General features: G+C 33.8%; 1 protein-coding gene and 1 pseudogene across 2 annotated transcripts; both read left to right on the forward strand.

Annotated features, from left to right (window-relative positions):
* The first annotated feature begins 478 nt into the window (after nt 1–478).
* Nucleotides 479–638, forward strand: LOC117284559 (annotated as a pseudogene).
* Nucleotides 639–4,055: 3,417 nt separating this feature from the next.
* On the forward strand, nt 4,056–25,535 carry Plscr5 (phospholipid scramblase family member 5). Of its 2 annotated transcripts, none has more exons than XM_033759691.1 (9): nt 4,056–4,203; nt 7,766–7,893; nt 9,396–9,581; nt 12,347–12,528; nt 17,323–17,365; nt 18,245–18,465; nt 20,541–20,702; nt 22,531–22,692; nt 25,473–25,535. In XM_033759691.1, exons 3-9 carry the CDS (start codon nt 9,569–9,571, stop codon nt 25,509–25,511), a joined length of 822 nt encoding a protein of 273 aa, XP_033615582.1. In that variant the 5' UTR covers nt 4,056–4,203; nt 7,766–7,893; nt 9,396–9,568; the 3' UTR covers nt 25,512–25,535. The 2 variants fall into 2 exon arrangements, with proteins under 2 accessions (XP_033615582.1, XP_019063177.1); XM_019207632.2 differs by having other exon boundaries at nt 12,347–12,492.
* The last annotated feature ends 396 nt before the right edge of the window (nt 25,536–25,931 follow it).

The raw sequence follows: 25,931 nt of genomic DNA on the forward strand, positions 1-25,931 counted from the left end.
TTATTTTACCGCAAAGTGCCAACACTGCAATTAAAATTGAATACTGTTGTTTTAGTTTAGAGAGAACAGCTCATACACTTGGCTTGTATGTCACCAGAAAGGGCTCTGCATGCCTGCTGTGGCAGGCAGTGCCATAGGTTCACCACCACTGACCTAAACTATTGGTCAGAATCTGAGTACCTACCTAGGGTATCCAGGATAATACCTAGCGTAAGTTGAAAATAATTTAACCCACTAAACCTAACAAATACCATTGCTTAGCAGCACAGCAGAGGTTCAGTTGTTTACTCTCATCACCACATGGCCTAAAAGGAACTGCAGTGGTTCCAGTTGTCTGCTACTATGGCCCATCATCTCAAATGAGTACAATACGCATATCATAAGCCCAGGAAAAATCATATTTTTAAAAACATTTTTGGATGCTTATCAGCTTCTCAATAAGTTAAAAATCATAACAAACTTTCATAAGTCAGAAAGAAGCTTTGCGCAGTGGCAGTATCGTAGCCAATGAGGTTTATCCGAGGCGCGATTATTGCTAATTGAAAACTTTTCTCATAAGTCAGAAAGAACTGTAACACATGATTTAAGGATCTCTTTTTATGTTTTGAATTCTGTGAGTTTAAAATGTTTTTCCCAGATATGAAATAAAGTAAAAAGATATGTAAGCAGGCTAGAAAAATTTGCACAAAGCTTTAGATAGTAATCCTCTACCTCGTGTAATAGTCTCAGAAGATGGAAAAAAAATAGTAAAAGGAAAATCAAGGGCTCTTCATTTAGATTTTCCAGAAGGAAGGATGTTTAAAGGAAGGAATAAATAATTTCTCAATTAACTGTTTCCACTTGGAAACCAAAGCAGCTGAAGATAAAGAAATGAAAAAATAACAGCAAATCCTCTCAGAAGAAAGGGAGGTAAACTGGAGGTAAAATTCACAGCTATGTGACAAAGCACTCTAAAAACAGCAACCAGGATACAACTAATAAGAAAAAAAATATTAAAGAAAAATTCCTTCATATAAAATGAGTTACAAAACAATCACCTATATTATAGGAAACTTCTTGCATAACAAGGGATAAAGAAAGACTTCTCCCACCATATAAGCAAGGAAAGAATGACATTTATGAAGTGGAAAATGCCTGTTGTCTTGAGAAATTCACATAAATGCTCAAAGACAAAAGGAGCAGGGTATACTGAGATCTGAAAGAAAATGAAAGGTAATCTAGGAATATTATTTACACCCAGCTCACAAGTCTAGCAGTATGAAGATGACAAAACTTTGATATGATGTGCCTGAATTAAGGAAACATAAGTTGATGAGCCTTTTTGGAAAACAAAACCTTAGTACAACCCATGACATGATGAAGTTTTTATTAAAAAGCTAGTATTTAAATATTGAAATATTATTAATACACATGGCTGTAGAAAATAACTTCAGAGTTACCATCATGTTCAGTATACACAGTTAGGCTCTATATGAATAGAAATAGAATCTATTCTAGGCCCAGAGAGAAAAAGAAATTAAGGAGAGAAGAAATGAAAATCTTTATATATTTAGTAGCAGACAAAAATAACTTTAAAAAGCAGAAAATCACAAATAATGTAGGAAATAAGATAGTAAAAATAAACTCATATAAACAGAAATTTAAACTAATATAAAGCAAAAGCTTAGTGAAATACAGATATTATCAGATTAGATTGTGTTTTAGTCCACTTAATGTTATTTTTTTCTCATTGAGTTTATTGGTACATTTTAGGTGTACAGTACAGTTACATTTATCATTGGGATCTTATACCTTTATATGACAGGTCTTGGCTCTCATTTTTTCCCCTTATCCCTGCCCTCCCTTCACCCCCTCCTCCCTCCCCTATTTACAAAGACTTTGTTTCTATTTTTTCCTTTTCTCATATTTTTTCTCTTCCTTTATTTTCTTTCCCCTGCCCTTTCCACTTCCCCTATACCTTTAGCCCTTTTCTTCCTGTTTCACATTGTCAGTTATACAACTTGTATCTTATTTACACTTTTAGTTTTTCACACCAAACTATTCGGTATTTACACATGTGTGTCTTATTTATTTCATTTACGAGTATGGTCTCAATATGCATCCATTTTCCTATGAATGATTCTAGTTTCTCATGCTTTCTGGCTGAGTAGTATTCCATTTTACAGAAAAACCACATCTTTATCCAGTCTCCTACTGGGGCAATTGGGCAGTTTCAAAATTTTAGCTATTACAAACTGTGTGGCTATAAACATAGGTGTGCATCTATCACTTTACTCAATGTTATTTTAATGAAATAGCTTAGGCTAGGGTATTACAAAGAAAAGAGGTTTATTTAGCTCACAGTTCAGGAATGTCAAGGGCATTGCATTGATGTCAGCTAAACTCTCCTGAAGACCTTGTGGCTTTTGGAATCACAATGTCGGTACCACGTGCATCCCATGCACGAGGAAGAGATCTTACTACTAGACCAGAAGCCAAAGTTTGTTCTTTCATCACAACTCTCTTGTGAGAACCAACAGGGTCTGGTAACCTATGTACCTTCCTTCAGGCCCTATCACCAATTAGCACTGTTAACACTACAGTCCAAACTTTCAGCACATGCACTACTGAACCACAGCGGGAGATTTTGAAAAAGCCATGTTCATTTTTCAACATTTACGGACTCATGATTGAACAGTTGCTATCATCACAAACTAGTTTAACACTATCAGGCCCACCAAGTTTACTCCTATATTGACTTAGGCTAATATGCTTGATATATATTTGCCTTGAAAAACCTTAGAGCTGTGTTACAGTGTGCCTTAAGTGACACATTAAATAATATTATTCCACACTTTTTTCAGTCAGTAAATATTTGAGTTCCTAGCTATGAGACAGGTACTATTTAGATGTTTAGGATGTATCAATAAATAATGAAGAAAATTCCTGCTTTGTAGGATCTCACATTCTTGAGAAGAAAGAGACCCAACATATAAATAAACTAAGTGTATGGTGTGTTGACAGTGATAGAGTATAATAAAAGAAGGAAAAACTGAGTAGGATAAGAAGAATCAAGGAAGCCTCTAAAAGGGCCTAAGAGAGTGTTGTATATGAGTGTTAAATAAAGTGAATAGGATAGACCTCATTTAAATGGTGGCGTTTAGCCCAAAATTTAAGAAGAAAGGATTAACTACAAGTATCTTTCACACTAGCATTCTAGAGGACGGGAACAGTTAGCAGAAAGGCCCAAAATATAAGAATCCCAGGGTTGTGGAAGGAATCCCTTTTACTCAGCAATACAATTCATCTACCCTGTAATTTCTTTTACTGTTTGCAAGCCAAGTTTAGCATTTAGAAACAAGGGACAATGTTTCATATTTAAATGTATTTAAAACACCAAAGTCAGTGAGAATTATTACTGTCTTCTTTATACAACACACTCTTTATGTTAAGCATACTTTAACTAAAGGGCTTTTTTACACTTTGTGCTTTGCATCATAATTATTTGTTAAAATATTTGTTAATAAAGCACTTTTTCAACTAGATTGCTGCTTCATCGTTCTTTCACTGAACACTTCATGAAATCAAATCACACGTCAATACCTATATTAATATTTTTTTAGGCAACAATAACATCAACAACAAGAAAAGGAATATGCACAAACTGCAGATACACATTTTGTTTTTCCACCAAACTTTAGCCTCTTGTTCAGTTAAGCACCATTCTATGTGGTTCATAGGATTCATTTCCTTCTTTTAGCCACCATTTAGCAAAGCATTTCTTCAATTGCAGTAACATTTTTTTCAATGATTTAGCTGATAGGTAATAACAGAAATAAACACTAAGCATACACTAGTAAGCATAAATTAACTCTAATGCATTTTCGCCTACTTATTGAATGCATATTTATTACAATAATTATCTCAGTTTCTTGGGAATCTTGCTCTGGGGGAATAGAATCTCAGGGAAGCTTATTTTCAGAGATGGAAATGTGAGGAAAGTGTGCTGCAGAAAACAACTGGCGTCCTCTAGCTGACACTGAACTGCAGCTGCCCTGGCCATGCACGATATGGCTGCTGTGGAGAACAGCAGTTGTGCACAGAACACTGTTGGGCTGCCGACTGCAGCTACTGAAAAGCTCCTCGCTGTATGTTGATGATACTGACCTGAAGATGAAGACAGATGTTGGGAGGGGAAGAGGACCACACTGAATAAAGCACAGGGTAAGTATTATCTGATTAGTGGTAGAAATAAAGCAATTACCAAAACGGTATAAGAAGTTCTTTCAGGGTTGTATTGCAGTCTCTGAAGATTAATGTCTTTCTTTTAATTCTCCTTCATCTTAATTAATAGCTCCAAATTATTTCTCTGTCTCTCTCTCTCATTTTAATTCTGTGTCTCTTCTTTCCTTTCTTTCATCTCTATCAAACACATGCATAAACACAACCCTGTAGGGTGCAGTTTTCTGCTTGTAATTTCTCTGCCTACCTGTCTGTTTCTCTGCCTCCCTATGTCTCTCTTGCTCTCATTCATATAAAGGAATGCATATAATATTTACATTAATGAGAACTACTCACAATATTCATTCTCTCTCTTTTAAATAGTCTTTACAGGGAAATGCCATTAGAAACTATTAAAAATTTTAATTGTTCATAGCATACCAGGTAAATCACAGAAGACAAAGATATTTTGCAAACAGATAATGCTTCAACTTCATCTTACTTGAAGAAAATTTGAAAAGAATATACATATACCAACTAAACTTTTGTTTCTGCCTTGGGCTTCACAATCTTCTGATTACAGAATACCATTTGTCCCATGAAATATTCGTGCATAGAACTCCAAATTATGTCTTTTCACATCATTTTGGTGAATGGTGACCTTCTAGATATATTTGCTCTAAAACTATGTCTATGTCTCTCAGCTTCAGGCAGATTTTACTGTGGATTCAGGAATCTTCTTTTTGGGCCTTTCAATTGATGACTTTCTTTATGTAGACAGAGGGGAGATACCAAATGTATTTCTTACTATCAACCAAGGAGGGCAATTCAGTTTATTTTGCTTATTCCTCAACAATGGATATTTCAATAAAGTAGCAGAGAGAGGAAAAATTTAACATGTACTGTATAAGTGAAAAAACTCAACAGTCAAGTGAATGTCACAGTATTGATTCTAATTAGTTTTGCTTTTCAAAGAGAAGATAAATTGTGTCATTTTATTTTCAGGTCTTACAGTTTTTTTAAAAAGAAATAGAATATTGAATCTTATGTCATGATACTCCACTAGAATATACATGCTCCCAAGAGTGGAGGCCTTACCTCTCAGTACGCTCACCAGTGCTAGGAACATATTGAAGCGAGTGTTTATCTAATAAATAAATTAATGAAGCAACATATGAAAAGAGCAGATTTGAGTAAAGAAATGCAATTGGATACAAGGTTTATTCATGCATGTAAATAAATGGCTGATGGAATCATTGAAGAAACACTTCCATTTACAATAAAATATTGAATTTTTTATATTTAATAAGGTAGCATTATTCAGGTGAATCTAGAAAAATCAATACTAATTTTATTTCTCTATATATTTGCTTTACTTCCTCTCTACATGTATTTATACATCCTGTATTATTTCACAGTGAGCTTTAATATGAGAAATTGTAAGTACAGGGATAAGACATTTGCCTTAGGCGGTGCATGATTGGATTCTTACGTGGATTCATATTTTAAAAGATTAAACCATGAGTGAAAGGTGCTGTTTTATCACTGAAAGATAGACTCTTTAGGATTTCCCATCTCTAGTAGTCTCTTTTATAGTTGGCTATTCATAAAGTTTGCTGTAATTATTATTACATGAAACACTGTAATAAGTAAGAATCGATTAAAGCATAAATGTACAACAAGGAGTAAATAGCACTCAGATTATAATATAAAGATCTCTGAATGCTGCCTCCTCATAAATTAATGTTTAAGAGCCCCCTAGTTAATTTCCTACTACACTGACCCAGTATAGTGGAAATGAGAAATTTCATACACTATTACAGGGAACTTAAATTTGTACAGTTGTGTTGGAAATCAACTTAGTGATAGCTAGTGAGGAGGAAGATCTTCATACTCCATAAACCAGGAATTTCATTTCTGGACATGCAGCTTCAAAGGACATCTACACATTTGCATGAGAAACATTGCCTTACATAAAATAGTATAGCTACCCATTAAAATGGCCAACACTTGTGTCTATTATTTTTATAAAATAGAGCAACACGAAATTTTTGAAAATAAATATGTTTTGCATTATTATGGATTTTTTAAGGAACATAATTTTAAGTGAATAAGATGTTTTAGAACTTCACCCAAAATAGTATTCTATAAATAAAGAAAAATAATTCTTTCGCTTTATGTGTATTTGCAAATATATGTATGAATGTTCATAAACTATCTGTATATATGTATATAGTTTTATGATCACATAATTTTTCTATTAGAAGCTGAAGTACAAAGCCCATAACCCTTGTGAAGTGTTCCTAGATCCAACTCTTCTAATCCTTGTTCTGCTCCAAGCCTGTAGGCTCAGATATTGCTCCACCCCATCTCTTTCCCAGGATGTTATCTGGAGCATGCTGCTGTTTTCGTTTTGGTTTGGTTTCATTTTGTTTTAATAAAGGCACCATTTCTTTTCTGTTACCATACAGATTTAAATAAACTGATAGTCTCTCCCCTACTACTGAAGGCCTGTTTTGAGGAGCATCTGTGCCATGAAAATGTAACTCAAATACTTAACCATGAAGTAATGGGTAAAATTAGGCACAATAATAAAATCATGAATGGGCAGCTGAGAAAATTTAGCTTCAGAAACAGCTGAGTTATGCTCTGTAAAAATGCCATTGCTAGAGAATAATTGTTCAGGCATTTGTGTTGCAATTTGTTTTCATTTACTTTTGCCTAGTGCTGAGCACAGGGACATCCAAGTAGCATGCTCTCGCTCTCTCTCTTTTCTTTTTTTATGGACTCTGGGTCTCCACATGTAGTTCAGGCTGGCCTTGAACTCACTGTGATCATCCTGTCAGTGCTGGGATTACAGGATTGTGCCACTGGCCACGGGTAAGAGAGAGAGAACATCCTGCAGGTATGCTCAGCAAAGCAGCAGATCAGAGGTTAGTGTGAGAAAAGTGGCCAATGAGGAGTTTCCGAGGAATGGACAAGACCACAGATTCTGTGTTCTAACATTCAAGCTTCTTGTCTTCATAGTGCAGTCCCATTGTGAAATTTTTAAACTTTCATTATCCCAATTACATCATTCCTGCCTTATATTGACTCAATTTCACAGAATGGAAGAAAGATACTAGGAAAATCTGTTTACTCCTTCAAAGGACAAACCCTGGGCCTAATAAGGTCTAGCCAGACTTTATTGGGTAGGTGACCAGGACCTCTGGACCCACCATTTCCTAAAAGAAGTCTTTTTCTTTTCCTTCACACTTGTTAGGTGACTTGTTTCCCAGTTGGATCGCTACTACCTAAATAACTATACCTGTAACCTTATTGGCTGACCATGGCTGTGGCCCACACTGTACCACACGGGTTTTGCTCTATAGAACTCGCCGATAAAGGGGGTCCCTGGCTACTGTTCAAGTTCCCTCTTGCCTCTCAGCAGCTATGCTATCAATAAATTCCTACTCTTAGCCTCAGTTGTTCCTAGAATTCATTCTTTGATTTTTAGAGAACACGCGCTCAGAGTATCAGACATCGGACAGGTTGTGAGATATAATATTTCCTATTTCATCTCCAGTATCATTTTCTGTATCAAGCGTTCTGAGGAGGCAGCTGGCAGTACATGATGAGCACCGAGTATTGTGAAGGTGAACTAGGACTGCAGTGGCAACAGCAGCAGGACAGAAGATGTGGCCGGCTGATGTGGTACGGAGCAGCACCTCCTGTCTGTGTGAGCACACAGGGTTAGGGCCCATGAGACATTTTTTAGATTAAGAAGGGTCTCTAAGACTCCTTTTGAGAAAGCCTAAAAACAGAAAGGAACAGAGAGAAGAGAGGCCTCAGGAAAGCAAATGCTAAGCCTTTAAAATTACAAAATAAAATTTAAAAAAGCAGTGTTGGGGCTGTCTGTAGCAGGGCAGAAAAGAAGAACGCGCAAAGTAGAAATGTGCAACAACTACACCTGCCCACCGTCATTACCAGGTGGCCTGGAAAGTCTCCATGTGTCATCCCATGGCCACGTCTAGGTACAGGAGTGATCTACCTTCTATAGGGAAAATGTTTCCTTTACTTAGATTTTTATTTTAACTTCAAAGTTGGATGGCACTCTGCAGAACTGTCAAAATGAAGTTGTCAGTTATGAAGACAACTTAAAATATCTTGCTTGATAGATAAGCAATTTAGTGCTGTGTATTAAACTTTTTGCAAATACCTGAGGAAAACAGTAAGAATTTTGGGGGGGATACCAGGGACTGAACTCGGGACCTTGCGCTTGTGAGACAAGCAGCGAAACCACTGAGCTAAATCCCCAGCCCCTACAGTAAGAAATTTAATTTAAAAATACAAATTGTGTGTTCATATCTTTTCCACATGATGACTTAGGTGATTCCAGCTCAAACTTTTAAAACTCTCTTTTGCAAATAAATACAAGCTTTTGACAATTTATCATTTATGAGACAGATTTAGTTTTTCATTGCTGGATTAAGGCCACTTAACTATTTTTACAAGCAGACAGTGTCACTGATAACACAATATGGCCTGCAAGTCCAACCTCTGCAAAACAATCCATCCAGGGCAACTGACATAGTTAGCAAAATTTCCAGTGGCAGCTACATTTAGAAATTCCAGAGGACTAGTCAAGGATATGATGAATTTTTTTTTTTTTACTACTCAATGCAGCTAAATATTTGTATGACTTTTTAATGTTCAGGAGATTACTGAATGTTTGTTTCCCAATTCCTCTGATTAATTAAATTTCATTTAAAATGAACATACAGGTTTATTTATATGGAAAAGGAGTGTGGAATAAATTATCTTTCTGGTTTGTTTTTGTTTTTTTCAGGAAAGAGTATAGAACTTTCAAGAGAAAAAAACAATAATTATTTTCAAATATTTTCAACATGTAAAGAAATGTATTTACTACTGCGACAATCTTACATATTACAGGATTTTAGTCAGAGCTTCTGGCACAGAAGACTTTGAGATATTAAAAACAAACTGTTTCCAGTGTAAGGATGAATACAAGCATGTATTTTCCGAGACATATAAAATAACCAAGTGCAAATAAAATCCTTAAAATAAGTATTATATGCTTTGCTTTCTGGCTCATGTTATTTTTAAATAGTTCCTTCGGCCACCAAGTGACAGGATGGGTTCCTATTAGTGTTTACCTCTGGTGACAACTTCATCTCCCCCTGTTGTCCAAACAGATGAAATCCAGCGCTCCAGAGGAAGTGAGGCACTGTTATTTGTAAGCTGGCATGAGACGAGGCAAGCAGACACCTTCTGAAGTTTTATGCATGCTGTTTTCTCTCTGTGCTGCAGCAAGAAAAGCCTTTTCTTTTAACCTGGTTGCCTTTGAAGAAGTGACTCCGACATCTTCATGGCCTCTAAAGGTAAGAAAAATTCTAGCCAGTTAATAAATGTTACCTTAAATTATGAGCAAAAGTATATAGTTGTTGAGCAGTTATAATCAGTGACATTAATAATTTAAAAGCTACCATGTATTTCTTTTGAACACTGGAATTTAAATTTTTTAACTCTAAGGAGAATGTTGCATTAATAAACTCCCTCTCTCTGTCTCTCTCTCTCTCTCTCTCTCTCTCTCTCTCTCTGTCTCTCTCTCTCTCCCACTCTCAGAGAATATATAATTTCAGATGTAAAAATAAACTACTTTAGTTGTCATGGATATAAACCTAGTACATTAATAATAAAAAGCTGTATAGACAAATAAGAGTGGTAATATTTAATGTCAAACAAAAGGACAAAATTACAATTTTAAAGAGATCTAAAGAAACTTTTCAGATTTAAATTTGAAAGTATTAAAGAATAATCCAAATGACTTATTTTTTCATCCATTATTTAAACTGCTATAACATCAATCAGTTATAAATAATACAACATATTTAATGTTAGACCTTAAATCTGAAGGATTAGAAATAACTGTTCTAGGGGTGGGGATTTAGCTCAGCGGTTCAGTGGCCTGCCTTGCAAGTGCAAGGACCCAAGTTCAATCCCCAGTACCAAAAAAAAGAAAAAAGAAATGCGTTCTAGCTGATCAATACAAAATCTTTCAAAATTTTTTGGTAGTAAATTAAATATAAGAATTCAAACAGAAAATATCGATTTAAGCAAGCAGATCAGCTGGGGACAGGAACTTGATAAGATCTTTCCTAAATCCCTAATACTAAGAAAATATCATCTCTGCTCTCTTAATTTAAAGAAATTATCAAAAGGTAAGAAGTGTACTTTTTAAGCATAAGAAGTTGCATTTTCACTAAAAATACTTGTGAAATTTGCAGAAGAATGAAATTATAGCATGCTGCTATTCCATTATCAGACCCATTAAACACTAGAGTATAATGAAAAGTTTGATATAAAAATTATGATTTGCATAATTAGCAAAACTATTTAATCTAATTACTAGAGGATGATTTCAAAAATTTACATTATCCTACAAAAAAAAAAAAATGGCCGGGGATTTACCTCAGTGGTTCGGTGACCTGCCTTGCAAGCACAAGGACCCAAGTTCAATCCCCGGTACCAAAACAATAAAAAAATTTAAGATTTTTTTTTAATTTACATTATTCTAAATTAAATTGATGAGCCATTCAAATAATTCTTTCATTCATCAAAACATACTTTAAACACTATTTACTATTAAACAAATGAGGTAATCTTTTGATTTTTCATCGACATTTAATGTGGCTGAGTCTCTGGAAAATCTTACAGATTTGATATATACAAGAAACAACAAAATCACAAATGTTAAGATGTTTACATTTTACACTTGATGACAAACAAAAATCTTGACTAGTATTTTCTTTCATTTATCTGCATTAACACTTAGTCCAAAATGCTTCATGACTTCATAAGAGTTACAGAAACACAGTAGCCTGTAAGGTAAAGAGTTGCAGAGTGTGTAAAATATTTATAAGCTAGTTATACATTTTTAAAAGAGTAGATAGAAATTCAAAGCCAGATAGAAATTCAAAGGAGTTCCTTCTTCATCTGGTGGTCTGGGTCTCTGAAGAAACTTGTGACTAGAAAGCAATATTATCATCAAACTATGATTAATCTTCCAAAAAGGCAGTGATATTCAGTAACGATGAGACCTTAAGACTAAAATTAGAGGCAAAACTTTAGGTGGAAAATTAACACTTCTTCTCAGACCTACTCAAAATGCTTAACATGTGCTGTTCATAAAATGTCTGTTACAGATCTTATGCTCTTTAAAAGAGTTGAAGTGACAGTGTTGCTACCTTTGGAATTAGCATTCTTGTTTGAGAAGATAAGTCTAATTGTCATCGTTATTACCTGAAACATTTTCAGTATAGTTTCTTCGAGTATATTCAAAGGCATCACTTATAACTTTCTGATGTTGTTTAGCCCATTGAAACTGTATTGTCAGTTAACACATTCCCAGATTTAAAAGATACAGTAAAATTCCCCTTCCACAAAGTTTCATGAATTGTGTGTTATGGTTTAAGCAAAATCACTGTAATCTAAATCAGGCGTGGTGGCACATGTCTATAATCCCAGCACTCAGAAGGCTGAGGCAGGAGGATCACTGTGAGTTCACAACCAGCCTGGGCTACATAGTCAGTCTCAACTACATAGTGAGATCCTGTCTCAAAAACCGAAAACCCACTGTAATCTATTGTTAATGATGTATGTGTCAGTCCAATCTTAGTATATGTGTAATGAGAGTATACAATCAAATATTTGTGTAGCTGTTATAAATTTCATCTTTCTGTGACTCTAGATCCAGTTTACTTGTCTCTCCAATTCATGTGTCTTTGGAAAAGATTGAATTATAGTCAAGCATCATATACTAGCATTGTAGGCAACAATATACCCCAAGTATTATGGTGATCCTATATCATACACAGCTAAAAACATACACACACTTAAGTCATTACTTCAGTCAAATTATTTAGCTTTTTCTCAAATTACTACCAATAGTCTTCAGCATTTATTTTTCTCCGAATTAAGGATCAATGATGTGGCAATGAGTTTTACAAGTAAAGGAAAAGGCCCTGAAATAAGAGGTAGAAGAAGATAGTCTACCATCTAAATTAAGAATTGACATACTTGTCAAGAAGGATTATATGAAATTGCTTAAATTTAACAATGTGTTCAGATTTTCGTTCTCTTGCAGATACACAGAACCAAAAAGGTAGAGGGCTACCTCATTTTCTTCCTGGAGTTCCAGACCCAGGCCGAAGTCATATTATCTCTTGTTCCAGTCCAGGAAACCAAACCCGGCAGCCAAGACCCCATCCACCAAGCAGGTTCCTGTCCACAGTCAGTGTCCCTCCTGGTCTAGAGTATTTAAGCCAGGTGTTTATACCTTTTTATTTCCATAAAAGTTTTCCCCTTAAAGTGAATGCAAACTCAGTTTCTTGTTTTGCAGCCAATGTTGAAGGATTTCAACAATTTACCAGAGCAAGAAAGACTTTATAAATCATGAAATTTAAAACTATTGATTTTATTTAGGAAGAATCTGTTTTCTTTTATTGCTAATTTTATCTTCCTCATTTAATTGACGGAGTGATGAAACTAAATATTTTTGATAGAGCTATTGAGCACAGTTATCTACCTTCTGTTTAGGTGCTGTTGGCAAACTTACCCTCAAGGAATTGTCTAACATGTCTTAGTCACCTACAGCTATTTAGTTAAGAATATTTACTTTGTACTTGCTATACTGAAAGGATATAAAAAGCATGAAATATAGCCTCTCTCTCCCAAACTTCTTGCAACCTAGTTGGAAAAATAAAAATTGTTTAATAAAGGTGAAAGGATTTGTACAAAAGCCAGGATGCTATATGTAGTGGGACATATCTGCAATCTCAACATCTTGGAAGACACAGACCAGAGGATCAAAAGGTCGCAAGTTGGATATCAAGCTAGGCAACGTAGCAAGACCCCATCTCAAACTAAAATTTTAAAAATGGCTCAGGACATAGCCTCATATGCTAAAGTGCTTGCCTAGTATGTGAGAGGCCAAGGTTCCAGTCTTCTCTCCCTCTAACAAATCCAAGTAAGCACAAATTCTAATATATACACGTATATGGAGAAAAGATTGTTAAAGCCCTAAAACACTCAGGCAGACTTTTACAGTGATCTGAGAGTTCAATCATATCTCTAAAGGAAGGTGAAAGTAAGTTAACAACATTATTGTCTTCTGATACTAGTGCATCTTCTGGTCAATTTTCCTAAAGGAAAATTGCTACTAGGTGCAGTAACTGTTCTAGTCATTGCAGAGTAAGAGGTAGTTCAAGCCTTGTAATAATTCAGTTAACAGAGGCAACCCACTTTCCAGACTCCCTTCTGTCTCTCTTAGACAGAAACTTTCTTTCTCCCAATAAATTCTTCCTTTTTTAATTTGTTCTACAAAGATTGGAAATGTGCTTACACTAATATTGAGATGTCAGCACATCTGCTGCAATTTTCAGCTAGTTTGGCATTCTTTCAAACTATAAAATCTATCTCCTTTATCAAAATCAAATCTCTGTGTTAATTCCCTTAAGGTACAAGAGATTTCTGTTATGCCTGATAGGGTTTAAACTGCATGCAGCATATGTTCCCGGGAAAATGTTTATAATTGCAGATGCCTTCTACAGAAACCCACTGGCAGACAAATATACTTTAGAGACTGGCTAGCTCAGGGAGATATGTAAAAGAGCTGGAAACGCTAACCTACTGTCTTCCATCTGCAGGAAGGATCAGCTGTAATAGCTGACTAGAGTTGATTAACTGCTGCAAGCTGTTTGGGAATGTTGTCAGACAAGGTTTTGCCGAGTATAAAAGTGATATACCAGTGCCAGAGGGCTGAGGTTTGATGATCACATATGGTCATCCCATATTCTTCTTCCATCCATGAATGATGACACACCCAGAGCCAGATGCTTGACAGGAATACTTTTTTTTTAAACACCCAGTAAATAGAAATATGAACAAATTGGATTCAATGAAAAATTTAGTATATTTTACAAAAATAGGCTTTCCCAAATCTTCCAAAAATAAAATGTGCCACAAATTGTTGAACATTTTCCTTCTAAGAGAAATAACTTAGTCACTTTATGCAAAAAGAGCATTTATTTAGTTTGAAGCAGTGTACATATAAAAATGAGCATTTCTAAAATGTTATACCGAGTCTTTAAATAAATTGTTAATGTTAACTTTGAACCAAAAATTAAATTAAATTATAAACATTTGGAAATAATACATTCTACAATAAGTACACATGAAATTATACAGTAAAAATCTTACTATATAAAAAGTTAGGCAATTATTTAAAATTTTACTTCATTATGTAGAAGTCTACCAATGACTAATTTGAAAATAAATATACACAGATATAATGTAAATTAAATCTAAGGCTAAAAATAGAATCTTTTTAGATTGAATTGACATACTCAATAACACTTTATCTTATAATAGGAATATAGAAAACTATAATAACTAATTATAACTAATGATAATTATGCTATAATGAATCATTAAAATTTAGTCACCTATAGGAATGAGAAGTTAAAGTCACAGGTAAATATTTAAATTATTTTGAAATATTTACAGTATTAATGGAATCAATGATACCCATAAACCAGATTTTTAAAAAAGGATTCTTAAGCTATATATCCAAGGCTGTCATTGTATTTTCATTTCTACAGCTTTCATGCTTAAGAAGTACTTTATTTCCCCTGACATCTGAATATATAATTCAATCTATTTAAAATTTCCATCAATTCCTAGTCCATCAACCAATAGAAAAGAATAGCAGCTGGGGATTTGGCTCAGGGGTTCCATTGCCTGCCTCATAAGCGCAAGGGCCCCAGTTTGATCCCTGGTGCAAACAAACAAACAAAAAAAAAGAGGATGGAAAGGGTTCATTTGGATAATGTTTTAATGGTTTGTAAGTGGTTCAGGGCTACTTAAAGGAAACTACGAAAACAACAAAAATCAAAAACCTCAAATCCAGGAGACTTGCCCACAAAGATAAATCATATCCAATCTTATTATAGAATATAACATAAGTATTAAAGAAAATAGGAAATAAAGGCATTCACACTTCATAGTGTCACTTAAATCATTTCATTTAATTCTCAAGTTTAATAAAGTCAGTAACATGACAATTTAGAAATAACATCAGAACTGGTTGCGATTTACCTGCTTTATAACCTTGGTAGATTCCTTAATCTCTCTAGGAATGTATCCGTACATGTGAAATTAATATTCACCCCTCTGAATTTTTGTGAGGATTATACCAGACATTGTGTTCAAATATGCAGCGCAGTGATGGTAGTCACTTGATGAACAGCTATTTTTTAACATTAGAGAGGTAAAACTTCTCTTTTCATTGTTGAGAAGAGATCAGTTAATAATTTCAAAATTTTAAGGCTAAAATTAGTTCTGTAACATCAGTATTTGGAGCTCCTAACCTCAAATGTCACAGTCTTGACTCCCTATGTCTCCATTTCTAAGTTACTTCTATAGAGACTACTGCTAAATAATCATGTGAGCTTCTGTGAGTCTCGGCTCTTTTTTACGTACAACCCTCCATGTCCTCAAAAGAGATCAGAACTAAAGCCATACACTGTGAAAGTCTTATTCTAATTTTTAAAAAGTGTTTTGTCGTAATTGTGAATATAGATTTAGCATATCTCAGATCAAATATCTAAAAATTGTGAAGAAAAATTTGTGAATCTGAATAAAAAGAGATGACATGTACTCTTTTATAAATACTAACGTTTTAAAAAGAGGAAATAATATTAGTCTTACCCTTATATCAATATATTCAAAGAGAATGAGGGAAATAATGTAGCTTTAAGTTTTATGTGTTTGTGGTATCCAATCAATATGAAATTTTAGTAATGATTTGCTCAGTTTAACAATTCCTAATGAGTTTATTAATATAGAGAATAAAGTGAATGAAATTTTAAGTTGAAATAAAAAGTGAAGCATTAGAAATATCAACAGTTGTAGCAGTGTTCAGGATTTTACTTTAGTGGATCTTCAAGTAGTGAAGATCACATTCCAAATATACACAAAGAAATAAAGCATTGTTTCTCTGGTATGCGAAACAGAAAGTGTAAATAAAGGCCAAAATGTATAATAGATATTGGGATATAGGAAAAAAATGTTCAAATTAGAAGGGGCACAGGAGAGGTGGAAAGGGAAGGAAGGGAGAAGGAAAAATTAGAAAAGAAAGATGAAATGAAATCAAACTTTTTGTAAATAAAGAGGGGAAGAAGGGTTGAAGGGTGGGGAGGGGAATGAGAGAAAAATAAGAATCAAGATGAATCATGTACGGATGCAAATTCCCTATGATGCACGTGATAATTTTGTATGCCTACATTGGAGTAATAAACTTAATCAATTTTAAAAAACAAAATATACACAAAGTTAGTCTAAGAGCACATGATTTATATTTCCTTTTAAAAAATCAATTTGCATTGCATATTTTCATAGTCATTTTGGACTATCTATAGACACTTAATCTCTGCAAAGCAATCTTATTTTCAATTACAGAAGATAAATGTCACATACTCAGTAGCAGAACTCTTATTTGGTTTATACTGATACTTTGTTGGCATCTATAGATTTGTTTTCTAGCCCAAAGGAAGGCGTGACTGAGAAATATTTTTTAAATAAACCTTTTCAGTTTTTATCAAAACTGTTTGAACACTGAGAGGAACGAGTTACAGGCTTGCAGATTGACACTGAGTTAGGGAATATGGAGGGTGGCCAGACATTCATTCAAAACAATATTAGATTTCATTTCTTTAAAAATAAATTGTGGGAAATTTGAAAACATCTAGGCTTGTTCCCTTTGCCTCTCCCCCGCCCCCCACCATTTTCACACACAAAGAAACACAAAGTTAACCACAGACATTATCCCTTACAATTCTACCTTGGAATTTTAAAAAATTAATGCACATTTTTACTTGAGTAAAACACATTTTATCCTTGCTTGCATCATAAAGTATAAGGCTTTTCAAACAGTTTAGGAGAGAACATGGCAATGATCTAATTTAATATAGCATCAGAAGTATGTTTACGGCAATATCTCCAAGGGTTTATGATGTACTGTGATTTAATACTTTTTACTTTCTTTATGTCATCCTCTAACAGTTAGACCTGATAATTATACATCAGCAGGTGGAGCTTCTTGAAAGTAAGTATGTTATATTCTGCATTTATAAAAACTGTTAGAAATGTTTTAGTTTTCTGAAGTTTCTTCACTTCTAAATATATTATAAAATAATGTTAAATGTGTAAAGTTAGATCAAAAAGAACACTTGACTTACTTATTAATAAAAGCTGAAAATAAAATAATTAGTATGATTTAAATAAAACTAAAAATACGGAACTGTCTTTGGTGATATTGCACGTAAAATTCTAAAATTATATTTGTCCCTGGGCCCAGGATTTAGCTCAGTGGTGCTACTACCTTCCTCACAAGTGCAAGGTCCTGAATTCAACCCCCAATAACAAAATAAATAATTAATTAATTAATTAAAATTATATTTGTTCCTAAAATAACTGAAGGTACTTGATCATTCTCATGGACGTTAGTATTTAAATTTCTTAACAGTTCTAGAAATCAGAGATGAGATTAACAAAAACTCATTCAAACAAAATGCCACTGTTTTATCATTTTATCAGTGATTAACCAAATAGGTATTATTTCATGACTGTAAATTGTATCAATAACTTGCATAACAATGAGTCATAGATTCTTCTTTGTGGTATTAGTTCTTTAGTTGAATGATATTATATTTTTGGTCATATTTCTGAATCAAAATGAATTTATTATATAGCGTTATTTCAAGAGTTTACTGAATTTTTATGGCTAACTCCTCAAAACATAAAGCATGAAAGTATACATACATACATACATGTATATATATATATATATATATATATATACACACACATATAGAACACAAATCATTGATTTTTGTTACTCTATTTTCATGACTAACACCTCCCCTTTACTTAAGTGTTGATACTAGCCAATGCATTGTTTCGTAAAATGTTCTTTCTCTGTTAGTGATTCTTGGCACTGAGACCACCAACAAATATGAGATCAAAAACAGCTTGGGACAAAGAATTTACTTTGCAGTGGAGGAAAGCATCTGTTTTAATCGAACATTCTGTTCCACACTGCGATCCTGCACCCTGAAGATCACAGACAACTCAGGTCGAGAGGTGATTACAGTAAACCGGCCCTTAAAGTGTAACAGCTGCTGGTGCCCTTGTTACCTACAAGAGGTGAGTTGTTGGCTCTGAGTGTCTTTTATTATTATTTTTAAGATTAGCCATTATTTCTTTAAGATTTTTGTCTGAAGCTATGAAGCAATTAATTTTTCAATTGTTTGAATATCAGAACAGCTGGAGGATCTGGTGAGTCACTAAAATGTCTTCCTTTCAACCAAAAACTGTTGTAGCTTCTGTGATGCTATTTGACGAAGACAGCTCATGCATCATGTAAATGAGACACATCATCTTCAAGCTTCATATTAACCACAGAGTTGTAATGTCTGCAAGTTCCACCATTCAGCAAAACTACCCCTGGCTTCCCTAACAGTAGCACAGTCCAAGCAGTGGTAATGATGCTAAACTCCTCTTCATCAGGTGTTTCTGTTTTGTTTTGTTGTTGTTGTTGTTGTTGTTGTTGTTTGTGGGTACCGGGGATCAAACTCTGGACCTTGCACTTGTGAGGCAGGAGGCAGAACCACTGAGCTAAATCCCCGGCCCCATCAGGTGTTAAGAATAACATAGGATTTCACACTCCACCTGCCCATTTATGACAAACTCTAGGTAGAGATTAGCAAAGGCAGTGTTATTGCTCTAGAGACAATAATAAATTATCTTATTTTAAAATAGATTTTCATCATTATGTAAGAGAGGTGACAATAATTTTCATGAATGTAAGCAATTATGTAATTAAATTGACACAGAACTTTTACTTGTCTTGCTCACTTTGATATGACATCTCTGAGATAGAAAGCTGGTATTCCAATCCACATCTTGCAATCAAGGCAACCAGAAGAGGTGGTTTTCCTATGATAACACATTCAGAAAATGCCATTGATGAAACTTGATCTAGATGTCCCAATTTAACCCCAAGCTTCTCTGTAGAAGATCTGTGTATAAATGATGTCCTTAGGACATGATAATAAATATTAATATCAAGGCTGATTGTATGAGGAAGCTTCTCACAATATCTATTGAAGTTAATTCTCTATTTATAGGTAAGCACTTGATTAACTGATGAAATGGCTCAAGAACTCAGTCATGAAGCCTAAGGATTTTTCATCCTCCTACTGAGCATATATGTAAGATTAACATACTCTGAGATAGTGTCATCAATAATAATAAGTACACATCCATTTCTTAATTTCTGGTAATCAATATTTTATATCTACATAGTATCCTAGTGTCATATAAAGAAAAACATGAGATTTATCTTGATCTTGATAGCCACTAATTTTTTAATCTCTTAAACCAATTTCCTTAGAAATCTCAGGACAAATACATGTAATTCTAAGCAATCACGTAAACTCACTTCTGTTCATCCAAGTGCACTACAGATATGAACATATGACTGTGAACTTGATAATAAAAGCGAAAAGAAGCTTAGATGCTGAGGATCTATTTTAGTTTAAAAACAAACACTTGCTTGATTATATTACTAAATGATTTAACTTGGCTTATATGAATATTTAAGTAATAGGGTCAAATACTAAACTCGTGCCTACAAGTGAAAAAATGAAAACTTCTAGTTTTAATACTTTAAAAGATGTGAACCAACAATCTAATTGGTGTTTGCTTAATAACTGTAACTCTGTAAGAAGAATTTCTAATTAAATACAAAGACTCTGAAAGTTGACAACCTGAAGAGAAAAAGACGGAACATTTAATAAATGGTAAAAGGGGCTTAAATAGATAGATGTAAGTGTTGGTTGCATCTTCAAGGAAGTATCATGAGTTACCGCGTCGGGGTAGCTGTACTTGACCAAGGTTGTACTTGGAATGATATGGCAGAGAAGCTAGTTGTAGTGTCCCAGGGGCACATGATAGTCCTGAGGCAGTTCTCATAAAGGAAGTGGAAAATAAATTCTTATGCATAATGCAAGACATTATCTGAACAGTATATTTGTATCTCTAACACAGGTGGTATATAAATGTAAAAACAACAGTGCTTTATAATTGCTGGAAGTAGATATTTAGAATAACTTATACAAACCCGATGGGGTACCGTTTGGAGGTAGATTTTCACTATAATGCAAGTAAATATATAATATCCTTAGAAAATCTTGTTTTATTTTTGTCTCATTTTTCAGTTAGAAATACAAGCCCCTCCTGGTACTATAGTTGCTTATGTTGCACAGAAGTGGGACCCCTTTCAGCCTAAATTCACAATTCGAAATGCAAACAAAGAAGATGTTTTGAAAATTGTTGGTCCTTGCACAACATGTGGCTGTTTTGGCGATGTGGATTTTGAGGTATGATTGACAAAATGAAGAAAGTTGTCATTTAGGTTTTAATTTTTTTTTTTGCAACATAACTCAATTTTTACAAAATTCAAAATATCCCTTAAGTAAGTTTAGAAAATAATAGTAAAATAATCAAGTAAGCTCATTTTTTTATTTTTGTACTCATAAAATAAATTTATAATTCCAGATGTTCAGTTCAAGAATTTAAAAATATAGTATCAAAATTTACCATCTTGGCCATTGTATCTGTTATAGACACCTTGGCAAGATATCTGCTGTAGACTGCAAGTTTTATTCAAAGTCAATTTTTAAAAATCAAAAGTAATGACAGCTATCAAAACATGTTTTTTCTCAAAAATATATTTAGTTAACTACAATGGATAAAACTATAGTTTCTTACTTAAAATAGAAAATGTCTCATTATTTTAAAATCTAAGTCTTTGAAAGCCAAAATTTTCATGTACATATAGTTTTGGCTTTTTCAGATAACCAAAACATTTTTTTTCCAAAACTAGTGGTTTCTAATGGCTTAATTTAATGATGATAAATTAACATTGTAAAAAGAAAATGTATTTGTATAGTTGAGATCATCAAATTATGTATTTTATTTCCAGTAAACCGGGTGGTCACATAGTCTACTCCAGATCTCATTTCAGAAGTACACTCTATTAAAATATTACTAATTTAAAAAGCTATATTTGTAAGATTTGCCAAATTTGTTTTGTAAAACAATCCACTCAGTTTTCTATAACTGAATATTAAAATAAATAATTGCCATTTCAGCCTGCAATAATATAAAGTATCTTAACAGATTTCCCTAGACATAAATTTTAGGCAGAAGAGAGCCTAATTTAAAGCAAACATTTACTTCTCACTCATTAATTTATATATATATTTATCCCACCTAGGACATTCCACCGTCAACACTTCAAGGAAAATAATTTACATAGAATAAATTACAAATTTTGCAATGTTACATGTACTGATAGCAACTACTCTAAAAGAATTTGGCATAATATTTTAAGAGAAATATGATTAAGTAAAACTTAACCTTAAAAGTTTTAATGTTTATGATATTGAAATGTTCTAAATTACTTTCTCCAATTTCTTTTCTTTAACACTGCATGAAAAGTTAAAATTTAAATGACTGTCATCATTATAATGGGAAACTGGGCAATGAAATGCTCAGTTGATAAAACTCCTGAAAAAAGACTGACAGACTGTCATGTCAGATTGGTCTGATTTCCTGTAGCGTCCATTAGCTCAGAACATTTTTTAACGTCAAAATAGAACTAAAGCTTAGAAAGAAATGACTTGAGAAATGTCTTCAGTATAACATAAAAATGTGTTTTAACAATGTGTGATATTGCTTAATGATTTAATAATTATAAAGTATTAGTTGATATATACATAACTGGAGAATTCAGTTTTAAAATCTAGATCCCAAGTAAAGGAATTCTTTCTTGCTTAGACTGTATAATTGAACTGTGTACCTACCGCCATCTTGTGGTTGCCTGGACTTAATTATTTATTGTCATTACATTCTCAATCTGCATACGAGAGCGGAGAGGTGGGGGGAGGGAGGCAGAGAGAGGGATAGAGAGAGAGAGGAAAAAGGAGGGTTTGTGGTGGGTTAGAAAACTGCCATAGAATCGTAATTCTTGGAGAGTGAACTGGAAAGTTAAATTTACACTTATTCTTAAAGAGAAGAGTAATGTGGAATTGTTAGTGATGATGAATAAAATAACTCATTTCTCTTGTGAGTTAAACATACCAATAAATGTACAACCATCTCTTTTTACCTTCAGATTTAACAGCTCTTGTTTTCATTTCAAAGGTGAAAACCATTAATGAAAAGCTCACAGTTGGGAAGATTTCAAAGTACTGGTCTGGATTTGTAAATAATGTTTTCACAAATGCTGACAATTTTGGAATCCATGTTCCAGCAGATCTCGATGTAACAGTTAAAGCAGCAATGATTGGTACTTGTTTTCTCTTTGTAAGTATTGTCTTAGTGAGTATGAGTGACTTTTCTACTTCTCATTTGTCAGTTGCTATACAGCTATTCCCAGTATGGATCTGATTTTTGACCCACAGAGCACATTTTATGCATAGAAGGCTAGTTTAGGACCTATCTGTTTCTGTTTCTATTCTTCAGAAATAAGAATTTAGAAATCTCCCAGGCATAGTGAAAAATGCCTGTAATCTCATCACTCTGGGGGTCTGAGGCAGTAGGACTGTATGTTTGAGAACAGGCTTGGCAATTTAGTAAATCATCATAACCCTATCTCAAGAAAAAAATAAGAAAGAGTTTAGGCTCATTGCAAAAACCCTGGACACCAACCCAAGTACTGCAAAAAACAAAACCAAAGCCCTCTACATTTCTAATAGGCAGCCCTTTTCAAGGACTGAGGCCCCATAACATCCTTCTCATTATTTTCTCTAAAACTGAGTTTTGCTTCCCTTTCACTGTCAATGTAGGTTTGGAGCATAGTGACACTTTAACTGAAAAATATTTAAATGTTAATATTCATGATTCATCTTGAGTAAAGATCAGGGCTACTTAATTGCTTAATGGTGAGCCAGGTTACATTCAGAATATGAAGAATTAACTTTCTTGTCCTTCCAGTCTGAATAGTGATACATTAGATATCACAGATAAGTTAATACCTTCCGGTTGCCATTTTTACAAAGACATATCCTGTCCTTTCTTTCCAACTTATAATTTTGTTCAGAACATCTTTTGGTATCTGGAGACTGGTGAAAAAGTAAAAAAAAAAAAATGTGTAAAAACGCTTGGCTATCTCCTAGTTCGAATCCCCCCAACATTTCTTTTTAAATGCATTCACAAAAACTTGTGTAATTATTAAATAATTACGCATTCTCCCTCATATTTTACTCTTCAGGGTTCCAGGGTCTTAAGCCTTACAGTTATATTGATGGGTTCTGCTGTTGAACACTCAGACCTGCTGACTGAGTCCCCTCTAAAGACTCAGTGGAAAAATATTATTAACTGAAAAGAATGCCCTAATCATTTCACTGATGAACATTCAGAGTTCAGTACAGAAATAGAGACCTGCACCTACTATAATGATTTCTTCAGGGCTAAGAAGAATTAGCCTAGCTTCCTGATTCCCTATCATTGGTAAAAGGTAAAATTAATATGTGAATGTTAAAAAGTGCTATATTTTTATACTTATTATTTACTCAGCTCAATTTTATTGTCATTTATAAATAAAACCAATTTACAAATAAAACCAGTCACCCTTACCTGTCAACTAATATTTGTTCTCTTTCTCATTTTCTCTATCCATTTCTCTATCCATAATTTAATTTATCACTTCCTGATTACTCTCCCCACTTTTGATCATTCTGCACTTCAACCAACCTCTCCAAATACACACACACACACACACACACACACACACACACACACACAGCCCTTTTCCAAGACCTTCATTAGAACTTTCTGGTTAATGCTCACATATAATTTTCATATTAAAAATTACACGGGCATAGTGGTGCATGTCTGTAATCCCAGCACTTATTAGAATCACTGAGAATTTGAAGACAACCTGGACTACAGAATGAGTTCAAGGCCAGCCTGAGCTACAGGGAGACCTTGTCTCAAAACAAAAGAAATTGTCAAAAACAGATCATCTACTGTGATCTACTCACCTACTTTTTGTAAAAGTTTGATGACAAACATATGCTCTCAAAAACAGTACTACATTTGCTGTGTCTCAAACCTTATTTATTTTTCTTTAGTAGTTTTTTTGTTTTTGTTTTTGATTTGTTTTGTTTTTGTTTTTGAGACAGGGTCTCATTATATAGTTGAGACTGACCTGGAACTCACTGTGTAGCCCAGGCTCGTCTCAAACTCACAGTGATCATCCTGCCTCAGCCTCCCAAGTGTTGGGATTACAGGCATGAGCCACCACACCCAATTCTTTAGTAGTAAATTTTAAGATTTACTAAATTTACTGACTTTCCAGAAGATTTCTAAATATGGATTCTCCTGAGCAAGTATATTTCCCTGTTTTTCATTTGTAATCACTGAAAGATTGACAAATGTTATGTCTAATAAATGTTGATTTAGGTTCTGCTCATAGTGTGGTGTAAATTATCTTGGAATCTTGTTCAAAGGCAAAAATCTCTGCCCCTGGGCAAGAGGCATCAGAGCCGGTGTGTGAACAAAAGGTCTAAGTGAGTCCTACCTGCCACATAAATTTCAGAAATACTGATCCAATCACATCTCAGTCCTTTTAGAGGATGAATTTTAAACTTCAGGACCTAAAGGAGAAGCATATACATGGAGAATAATTAATGACACACACACATTTCTTTATTTAAAGATCATGACATTAAAAAATTGTGGTTTTTGTCAATATAATTTTGCAACAGCTTCTCACATACATTTTAAAGAAAAATTACTTCCCTATGTGTGTGTATAAATTTTATAGTTTATTCTCTATTATAACCTCCTATACTGATCTTGAAAGTCTATAACCTAATTCTGCAGTTTTGATCACCCCAAATTTTTATTAATAATCATGGTCTTGTTTAGGTAAGATAACTGAGTTACTAATACTGAGAAATTTTAACACATACATGTCATAACTCTTGAAATTTTTCACTTTTTCTTCTACTGATGAGATGTTGCTGGAACACCACTGGGAAATATAATTACTTTATATAATCAAAGCTTACATGTCAGATTCTTGATCCTAATTGCTCCCTTTTTGTAAATGCACTCATATTCAGTTTATTTATTTGTAGGACTTTATGTTCTTTGAACATTCACTAGCTGGATTATAACAAGGAAGATGCCAGAAATAATAAAATATGCAGAACGTGTTTCAGTAAGTAAAAGGCAAATTTAAATGATCTCTTTCCCTTTCAAGATGTCTATATTTGACGCTATCTAATTCCTTTTCATTTTCTTCTAGATATCCCTTGGGCTCTGGATTTCATTTCTGAATAGTTTGAGTATTAGTTTTTGTAATAAATGTTAATCATAATATTTATTAAAGCATAATATAATGAGGTAATTATATAGTTGTGAATGCATGACAGCTAAATACACAATTACTGGCCTGAACACGAGGTTTCTTTGAGAGATTACCATCCTTTCATTTTATCCTTTTGAAGTTATTGCAATGGTAAGCATGAAAGATGAGAACTAGGGCTTGCAGTATCACTGATGAAAATCCAATGTGTAGAGAAGACTTTGAAGCT

This window comes from Fukomys damarensis, unplaced genomic scaffold (assembly GCF_012274545.1).
Source record: "Fukomys damarensis isolate Sample0158 unplaced genomic scaffold, DMR_v1.0_HiC HiC_scaffold_37, whole genome shotgun sequence".
Taxonomy (NCBI): domain Eukaryota; kingdom Metazoa; phylum Chordata; class Mammalia; order Rodentia; family Bathyergidae; genus Fukomys; species Fukomys damarensis.